General features: G+C 38.7%; 1 protein-coding gene across 2 annotated transcripts in view; it reads right to left on the bottom strand.

Moving 5' to 3' along the window:
- Window positions 1-1399: 1399 nt before the first annotated feature.
- FAM204A (family with sequence similarity 204 member A) overlaps window positions 1400-10468 on the bottom strand; it is a 36618-nt gene continuing 27549 nt past the window's right edge. For both annotated transcript variants that reach the window (XM_003255014.3, XM_003255015.4), the window contains 2 exons: window positions 6700-6806; window positions 1400-6401 (listed from right to left, as the gene is read on the bottom strand). In XM_003255014.3, coding sequence (XP_003255062.1) covers window positions 6350-6401; window positions 6700-6806 — 159 coding nt within the window. In that variant the 3' untranslated portion in view covers window positions 1400-6349. The remainder of the gene's footprint in view (window positions 6402-6699; window positions 6807-10468) is intronic.

The raw sequence follows: 10468 nt of genomic DNA, 5'->3' as shown, positions 1-10468 counted from the left end.
CTGGCCAGCTCTTTTCAATGCCATCTCTTTCTGCTGCTCTACTTCCCTGTTCTCATTCTCTCCCCTGGCCCCTGCTAAAGTCCTTTCTGTACCTCAAATGTGTCACGCCGTTCCTTCTACCTAGGATGCACTCGCTTCTATTCGCCTACCTTGTAAAGTCCCAACAGCCCTTTATGGCATAATAAGCACCGCCTTTGCCTCACTGACTGAGCAGGCAATGCTCTTTCAGCAGGTATCACACTGTGACACCACACCCACTACATGGTAATATGAGCGGCTACTTTGACTCAGCTCTGTCAACACACCCAAGTAAAAATGACTCCATCAAATCACAAATAGTAGTTTGTGCTACTCAACATCAGCAAAATGTAGTTACTACATCATATGTGATTGAGGCAATGTGGCAGATACTGCAAGCTATTTACTAAAATTTCTTTCCTCTCAGTCTACATTTTCCAGCCTCCCTTGTGGTTCGTGTGATGAAGTAAGGAAGTCTGAGCCAGTGCAAAGTGAGAACTAATGTGTTCCACTTCCAGGCCAAGCCCATAACTTCCCGCCAGTGCTCTTCCATGCTCTTTTCCCTTCCAGCTGACTGGCATAAAGGGGACACCCAGGATTACTAGGGAAAAGAAGGCAGTGAGTCGCTGTCAGCCTGGGTCTCTGAATGACAGCCCAGAACAGAGCCCCTGTTGATAGCAAGCAACATTCTCCTTTGTCTCATGAACAAGAAATAAGCTTGTATTGTGCTTGAGTCATTATATTTTGGGGGGCATATTTGTAGAAGCAGCAAGCATTACCCTAACATGGGAAGGTACTGTGGCCCACCCAAGCTAAAATAAAGGACACGTTAATGCAGTCTAAGAAAACTTTAAGCTTAAAATCACTGAGTAATGTGCAGAACAAATATTTGCATTCATTCCTGAGTCAAACCCCACCAATGCTCCTCATCTCCAGGGGAGATAGTCAGGGCATCAATCCCATCCACTCTGATGTGGGCACGTATGGATCAGTCACTAAGCTGATAAGCCACTGTAGCTGACTGCCTAGCTAGGAAATTCAGCAACCTGTAGAGTAAGTATATACTCAGGTAACTAAAATTTTTAAGTCTATACTACTTCTTACATGTAGATTATGTCTTTGTATTCAGCAAAGAAAAACTCACTGATTTTCTAATAGCCCACCTGAAAATCGAGGTGTTCAAAACATGGTTTACATATATATTTCCTATTAGATTGTGCTTATTCATCTTTGCATCTGCAAGAGTTAGTTTATCTGACATATAGTAGGCGTTCAGTAAACGTTCCTTGGGCATTATGTAGGGAGAAATTCAAAGAAACGCAAAGCTTCATTGTTTCACTATTCCTTGTGACATTCATAATTACTTCTAGCATCACCCATCTTACAAATGAAAACACTTTTTATTGTGAGCAGTCATAATTGTATGCTATCCATCAAACAATAAAACCTTTATAGCTGAGACACATTCAGCCTGAAGATGAAGTGATATATTAACTTCTTGATCAAATGCCAGAACTTACAGATGAATATGAAACAGACATCAATAATTACAGCTTGCACTGTAGCTGTTGGTTTCTAAGGCTTTAAGTTCAATGAACAAGTAAAAACTGGACAGACACACCCTTCAGAAATTAGAGGTGGAAAAAGATTACCTCATTCCATACCTGTCACATAGCAGGCCCCCTGCAGCTATTCAGCAAGAGGCAGCCCAGAGCCCAGGAGGGGGTGTGGGCTGGAGCTGCCAGGACGGTGCCAGTGGGCAGGCACGGGGGAATCCTGGCAGGGGAGCACTTAGGAGCCGAGGTTTCTCTTGGGCACTACCCTCCCTCCCCCTTTCATTCCCTTGTATTCTGCCTCCGTGAGAAACCTGGTCCGGATATAAAAGCACATACTTAAATTCAATTTCTTGAAAATGTCATCTCACCTGGAAAACAAACTTTACTTGAATCTAAAAATGAGTTACTACTACTACTAATAAAAAGATAATTATTCCTCAGCTAATTCTTGATTTTACATGCACATCTAAAAACATAGCATTCTGCATGGCATTTAATAAACTGTCTCCCAGAAGCCTATAGCTGTGTTCCAGGGATTAAGATCATGAAAGCCAATGTGGCAGGAAGTACTCTGAAGCATCGCTGTATTTGAAGAAATTCTGGAAAGGGAACAGACACCTCCAGAATACTCACTATTGAGTAGCAGATACTAAAGAGACAACACACCTCATTTTAACATTAGCACAAAATGGTTCAATGCCTTTCCAGGTTTCCTCGTGGCAATCTCCATCGGCCACATGCTGTCATGTCCTTTACTGAAGGCAAGAATCCCTTCCCAGGAAGTCTGTGCTGATTACAGCAGTAACACTAGAAAATGTGTGTAGGTATTTTTTTCTTTTAAAGCAAGTAGTGTGGAGGGAGGACAGAATAATAAAGATTAAAGAATGCAGTTCTGCACATTTTATCAAAATCTACAGAGCTCCCCAACCTCAAAAATGAAAAATGGACCTTATTGTCTCAGTATCCTACAAAGGCCAAGAATAGATATTGATAAACTTATTCTAACACATATTCTACTTCCTTGCATAGTCACCTACTAATTTAAATTTGAAAACCTAGATACTCTGATTACCTCATAATAAAAATCACTTGAGATGTACTGCTGTGGGTTTACACAGCCTTCAACTTTTCAAAGTATTCTTCGACCCATCACCATGCTAGAAGGCACTGATGTCACAAATACCAATCTACATTTGGTTCTGGAAAAAGATTTTCATGTACATATTTTGTCCAAATATTACTATTTGTTTCATGAAAGTCAGAGCTAAGACTTTAGTAGAGTGTAAATTTTAAGCCAATGAATAAACAGTTGGCAGGAAAAAATATTAAATTGACATGCAAAGCATTTGTTGCTCTGCCAGATACTAAAAATAAAAGCAACTTCTGCCAAAATGGAAAACTTGGAGTCAGTTGGTTCTGGATTAGACTAGGTTTCACTAACTTCAAAATGAGATCTGACATAACATCGGCTTGCCTCCTCAAACTTTATCATCTGAAAAAATAATGACCAACTCTCATTTTGTTTAAACAACAACCTCATACAATATGTTTTATATTTAGCAAGACGCACATTTCTTAAAAAGTAATGTCTTAATAAAAATTTGGACATTTTATAAATTATATCTTCATTTTCTGAGAATTAAATTCAAACTTGTCTTATTAAAGTTATTAATAAGCTAATAGCTAAAAGATAATATTTTAGACAAAAGGTATAAAGAAAATCAGAAGATTTTAATGTGAGTTTTAAGTTGTAACTTAAAAGTTCAGATAACATTTTATTCCTATCCTTAGCCTGCTGCTCCATTATCTGTCAGCCTAAAAAAATAAGTGTTTAAAATATGGAGTTTGAGATTTATGATCAGTTGCAGAAACCTGTTTACGTACTGATTTACAGTCTTGGCTGAGGTATTTAACTCTGTCATCAGAACTAATTATAGCAAACCTAAGATTATATATTCAATCTCTCCTTTCGGTGAAAGACATAGAATGTTCTGCTGAAAATCGGAAATATCCTGAGGGCTCCCAAACAAGAATGCACTGCCAACTTCCCCTTCTCAGAACCAGTGCTGTAAAGCTCAAAATTACTGTTCTTTAGTAAGATGTTTTAGCCTAAAGTACTTAAATAGTAAATCATAGTTACATTAATGCCATACCAATGGCCTGAAACATATTAATCTCAGTTAACAATAACTGACGTTTGCATTACTGATCTAACTCAGGCATTCTGGTGGTAGCAAATGCACATATTGAAGTTTTAGGAACCAAAGTTATTACTGATCCAAAAAGAATCCTTATTTTGCTGTGACTAGAATGGAGTGGACAAATGACTATATCCTTTGAGCAGCATGCGTACTCAAGGAATAATGTTCCTAGGAGTAAAATGCCTAATTCCTATTAGAAAGGATAAAATAAAACTGCTCTCAAATGACATGTCAGCAGGGCCAATCCAAGACAACCTGTCCCCACAAATCTTCCCTCCAACCTCTTCTTCTGCTATACGTAACATTTTAGAGCTTTCCACAACCCATGCCCAGAAAAGAGTGAGGACTTGGGAGACATGGCTTCCTTTATTAAATGAGCCCCCACTATACTTAATTCTGCTGAAATGCCTGCCTTCCGCTTAGTTAAAATGTTCCCATCTACATGAGAACCCCGAGGGGATGCTGAGGGGGCAACTGTGGGCATTGGAGCAGGCTAAAGAAGGGCTTCCTTGGCTGGACAGGATCCCACGTCAGACCCTACAAGAGGCCACTCTGGCAGGGCCTCACTATGGGAAGTGCAACATGCCTGCAGGGGTCACTAAATGCTCTAAGGAGTAGAAACAGAGAAAAAAAATGAGATCAAAGTCAAAGGGAAATGCCTGTATCGGGGCCCCAAGTGAGAGAATATCTAGACCACTCGCCTGCTCAAAAATAACATTTTTAGGATTTCAGACGAAACCACTGGATTGTACAGTGAATATTTCCCCCATAATGGATTTTTAGAGGAAAGGTTTCTGTACTAAAAGTCTGTATTTACCTAATTTAGCAGTTTGAAATGAATATTGTAGGTAAGTTTTACATGATCATATCTGTAAAATGGAACAAGGGATATTAAATCATAAAATAAGACTTTCCAACATTTGGTCTGGATACTGAATTAGTATGACACATAATATTCTAAAACTTTGCTTTCTCTATGCTGGCTTTTCTCAACTAAATGAAAGCAAGATATGATTTTTGGATGCTTAAATAGTAGCTAGGTATTCTCTTATTCCAGAACATAGAAAACAAAGCCATTAAATGTGCCACCATAAATAAAATTTTGTTACTAAGTCTAAAAATAACAGTAATATAATTATAATCATGATTCATTTTACATGTTTCTGAATTTATATTATCAACCCAGAGAAAGTTTATATCAGACAGGTAGGAAACCTCTTGACAACGACAGAAGAGGTGAACTGACGAAAACCATGCTGAGTGGTTCTTTACCTCTGCTGGGCACTGAGCAGGGAGGTGCCGACACACCTGGTCTTGTTCACCTGCTTGTTTTATGATTTTCCGGAGCCCCTTTCCTGTTAGAACCAGGAAATGTACATCTAATGAAAACGATTTCCCATGTTACCAATCCTCTCTTTCTGCTCATTAATTCATTCAATCTTTTAAGGAGGAATGGGGAATGGGAGGAAAAAGAAACAAATCACTTCTTAGAAGGTTCAAAGTTATATTATCTTGAGTTATAATTGTCTGTTTAATACAATTACACCATTTTCTCTTCTAAGAACCATCTCATAATTTAAAGAATGACATGGCTGAGAAAAATACTTAGGAAGACATTTTTAGGCGTTGCTGAATTTAAATCATCTTCCAAATACTACATTCTGCCCCTTTCTTTATTGTAATAGTTTATCTGAAAGTACACAAAAATTAGTAAATTGCTTTTACTATGCAATTCTGAAATATCAAGCCTGCTTCCAATAAAAAAAAACAGCAACTACTTTTATAACATTAAGGTCAAGTCATTTGTAAAGATAATATCAACTGAGACTTTTTGGCACTTATGACTAATCCATTATAAACAACTGTCAATCTTAAAAACACAGTTCCAGTAAATGTGCAGTTACACTGGTACAGATAAGAAAATACAAGGCCAGCATGGTAGCTCATGCCTGTAATCCCAGAACTTTGGGAGGCAGAGGCAGGTGAATCATATGAGGCCAGGAGTTCAAGACCAGCCTGACCAACACAGCAAAACTCTGTCTCTACTAAAAATACAAAAAAAAAAAATTAGCCGGGCGTGGTGGCGTTCACCCATAATCCCAGCTACTCGGAGGCTGAGGCATGAGAATCACTTGAACCCAGGAGGCAGTGGTTGCAGTGAGCCAAGATCGTGCTACTGCACTCTAGCCTGGGTGACAGAGCAAGTGAAGCTCTGTCTCAAAAAAAAAAGAAAGTACGAGAAGCTCACTGGCTGTGCTAAACCAAATGAATGGAAAACGCCAAAAGTGATTTTAAACCGAGGGTCCATCCATACAAATAAACAAAATCCTATCCTCTTCTTTCTATATTTTTTTCTTACATTTCTTATATAAATAACAGAATGCTGCATTTTATTCACTTCAATAGGACAAAGTCCTTAAGAAAGACTGAAAAGAGCTGATAATAAAAATCCCAAATTTTATGCTTATTTTTGTTTTAGTGCTATCAATTTTCTGACATATTAACATAGGCAGGAAAACGTTCTCAGTAAATTGAGCATTTGAGTCTACAAATGTCTTGAAGCACTCTGGCAAGTTACATGTATCCCATGTTGCTTTTGGTTTCCCATCTCTTCTTTGCTTCAAACCTAAAATGAAGAACATACAAATCTCAATTTATTTCTTAAAAAAAAAAATACTTTGCTGAACATGTTTACTTAGAGACCAAAGCAAAACAAACAAAAATTTTTCACATACTCCAATGATTACAAAATAAACATTAAACAGGATGAAGAAATGCCTCCATATTTATAATCTGATAAACATTCAACGAAGAAAAAAAATGTAAAATGAGTAACAGTTATACATGAACTAGATCACAAAATATATTAGCAGAATTTCTACGAAGTCAGGAGATTTACTACTAAAAATCTTAAGTAAACTCACCCCCATGCAAGTTTCTTCTTTTTTCGGGCAGCCTGTGAATTTTCAACCTCTTTTTTGGCTTTTACAAAGTTGTGGCAGGCAACTGCTTTGGCAATTTTTACACCAAGCTAAGAATTACAAAGGAGAGAAAAAAAGTGAAAATAAATATTCCAGCTAATACAGTAATTACACTTATACAAATAATTGAGAACTTGTGGGTAAGAAAGCCATGTCTAGAAATTAGAAATTCTATGTTCATTCCCTCTCAAAGTATAATAAATACAAAGATAGGACCCATATCTCCCGTGACTCCCAATAGACCCTTTACCCTAGTTATACCAGTCTCCTGGATGGAAATCCTTCTCAAACTGAGGCCCCTCGAGGGTCCACAAAGGTAGTAACGAGGATCTTCAAGCTATTTCAGCATTGCAGCAGGCTGAACAGGAATTTACCCCTGATAAGGCTGCAGACACTGACAGAGACATCAAGTTTCTTTGCTCTGGGCTAGAATTACAGCAACTCAGTATGGTCACACCAGTTATCTCATGCTCATCAGAAGCTCTGATTGGCAGTCACAGATGTGATTAATAAAACATGGGAAAGCTAATTACTACTTCATAAATGCACTTTGTATGATGGGTAACAGCTTTCAATTCACTGAGAGAAAAAAGAATATCAGGGGTGCTAAGGTGAAAAGGCTGGGCACCAGGACCACAGTACTTAAGTGTCCCCTGTGCAGAACCCTCTATGTGTGCCCCCCTTACACCCATCTGCCAGTCCTACAAGATCCATTCACAGTGAAATCCCCCCATCCCAGAGGTCTTCTTTAACTCAACCTAAAACAGTCCTTGATTCTCCAGCCCTTCAGCTTTCAGCTATACACTCTGCTCTACACAGAGCTCTGGCTGCAGAGCTGTTCCCCAGCAAGTTATCTCCAGGATAAGCATTGTGATGATATCTTCTACTTTTAGTGTGCTCTTATTTTTAAAATGCCCACCAGTGTGGACAGCTCAAGAGTATCCATTGAGAACCCAGGTTAAACAATAAAAACTACCTCTTTGGTGTTTCTTGCCTTCTCTATCCCTTGTACTCACCCAACGCATATTAGTAGACAAGCAGACTTGCAAAAAAGAAGAAATGACCTAGAAGCCACTCTAAAGTCAACAGGTTAAAATCTAAGTTCTAGGGATCTGCTTGCCAATAGTAAGGCATGGCAGGAGGTTAAGAGAACATGTGTAAGCAAAGAAGCAAACTTAGGAGAGCAAGGTTTGGCACGCTTGACATGTCTTTCAGCTTAATCTTGGAGAACAAGATTTTAGGATGAAATCGACAAGTAGTAATCAAGCACTGTGTGTAGTTTATAAATGAAGGCAAAAATAGATTTGATTTTTCAGTACAGTTAAGAACATATATATAAAGAACATAGACAAATGGAAGGAAGCTGACAATTGAACTATGATGCCGAATTGGTCAACATCAACAGGAAAGGCGCCGAAGAAAGGATGATTCATTGTAAAGCAGACCAACCTCGGTGTCTTCCCAAAACTCAAACCCATATTTAGCAGTGCTACGGTCATCCTCCTCTTTTTCAAAGGAATAACATTCATTCAACAAATTTTACAAAGGCATAAATGCATAATTTTGCCAGGCACTGTTCTAGGTGCTGGAGATAGAGCATTGAGCGAAACAGGTTGTTTTCAAAATGTGGGGCTGGGGAGAAGGAGTTGGCAGTTACATTCGACTGCTTTAGTATTGGCTTTGTTCTTTTGGTTCTCTTTGCAAAATTTCCAGTTCTTCATTGTAGAAAAGTTCACGTAAGTCAACCAAATAAAAAAAGGTTAAGAATCAAAAGCCTGTATCATCATCATCCCAGGAGAAAATGAAACTCTGGAAGGAGGCTGTGGCATAATTTATCATTAAGATGAAGTTCCTATCCACTGAAAAACTATCCATTTGTCGTACATGTAAAAAAAAAAAAAAATCAAGTTAACACCTGTCAACTAGTTAGGCTAGTCAACCTTGCAGTATCCAACAAATACCCAAATCTCACTAGCCAACTTTTATTTCTTGTCTCACTTTAAGTCCCTGTGGATGGGCAGGACTCTCCTCTAACCTGTGATGCCAGCATCTCAACATGTGGCTTTCAGGATAATTATGGCGGAACCAGAGCTGGAGGGCCTCACAATGGCTCTTCGATGCTTTAGTTCGGCAGTGACATAAATCATTTCTCTGCTCAGGGCCCACTGGTCAGAACTACTCACGTGGCTCCAAAACAAGGGGGCTGGGAAATGTGGAGGTACAGCAGGCTATGAAGGGAGCAGTAAATGTACCTAATAAACTCTCTTCTGCTGTAAATCATAGCTGGCTACTTGTGTTTAAGATGCATATAGGTCTCTCCACATTCAAGTGGACAATTCAGTCTCTTTCCTCTTCCCCGTCGCCAAAACGTAAAACAGAAAAATCTATATTTTTTCCATTAACTCCATTCCTATCAAATGCAAATTCAGTTTTGCCAAAACCACCCACCAAAAATGACCCACTCAGCTAGCTTCTCTTATATTTCAACTGAGACTATACTGTAAGAAACAAAAATGATCTGAACCATATTTGCCATGTACCATTAACAATGTGAGAAAATTATTTTTTAAAACTGTTGTCAATTAAGACATAGCTTATAGGGCCGGGCGCGGTGGCTCACGCTTGTAATCCCAGCACTTTGGGAGGCCGAGGCGGGCGGATCATGAGGTCAGGAGATCGAGACCACGGTGAAACCCTGTCTCTACTAAAAATACAAAAAAATTAGCTGGGCGTGGTGGCGGGCGCCTGTAGTCCCAGCTACTCGGAGAGGCTGAGGCAGGAGAATGGCGTGAACCCGGGAGGCGGAGCTTGCAGTGAGCCGAGATTGCGCCACTGCACTCCAGCCTGGGCGACAGAGCGAGACTCCGTCTCAAAAAAAAAAAAAAAATTAAGACATAGCTTATATTTTTCTCATTGGAATTTCCCAACATGGCTGTCCTGGTTAAGATAGCCAAACCAAGCCAAAGAGCAGCTCCCTATGTCTGGGCATGCAGTCATTTGACTTCAATAGACTCTTAACCTCGACATGTCGTGTACTCTTAAGAATGTAAAAGCTTTTAGTGCTCCAGCAATGCTAAGGCCAAATCCAGCACAACCAGCATCACAGTAAATACTTAACAGCATATGTTCCTTAATACAGTATATGCTTGTTAAAAATAATTCATTAGAACTTATTAATAAGCAGCCATTCACATGAGAGGGCTCCATCATTTTGTGAACTTAATAAATATAATAAACTAGGTACATAGGCAACACTTTCAAACAGACCTGATCCTATAAAAGGTATATTTTCTAACTGTATTTTACCTTGGCTTAGGTTAAATAAAATGTTCTTCAGCTGATAAAACACTAAACAAACCTGGTCTATGTATTTTCTACAGAAAGAAATCTTTTAGCTTGTAATGATGAAAACTCATAGCCTTTTTGTGTCCTTCATGTAATTAAAATGAATGTGTCTCACTTATTTCTGTGGAGAAAGAAAAAATATTTGAAAATATAAAAGGATAATAAGACCTTCTATGAAAGAGGCAGTTGAGAAGAAACGCAGTTTCCCAATCAAGATGACTAACCTGGGTTCCAGAATATAAAAGAATATCGTGCTGTGTTGCAGTATTACAAACAAATGAAATAGGCCGAAAAGAATCCCCCTTCCGCTTCTATAAAAAGAAAAATGCATCTTCATGCTCAATGTAAACATCACAAAAGCTTGGTC

The sequence above is a fragment of the Nomascus leucogenys genome, chromosome 3, assembly GCF_006542625.1.
Source record: "Nomascus leucogenys isolate Asia chromosome 3, Asia_NLE_v1, whole genome shotgun sequence".
In the NCBI taxonomy this organism is placed as follows: Eukaryota; Metazoa; Chordata; class Mammalia; order Primates; family Hylobatidae; genus Nomascus; species Nomascus leucogenys.
The sequence above is the reverse complement of the archived record's forward strand: the minus strand, read 5'-3'. Positions and strand labels throughout refer to the sequence as shown.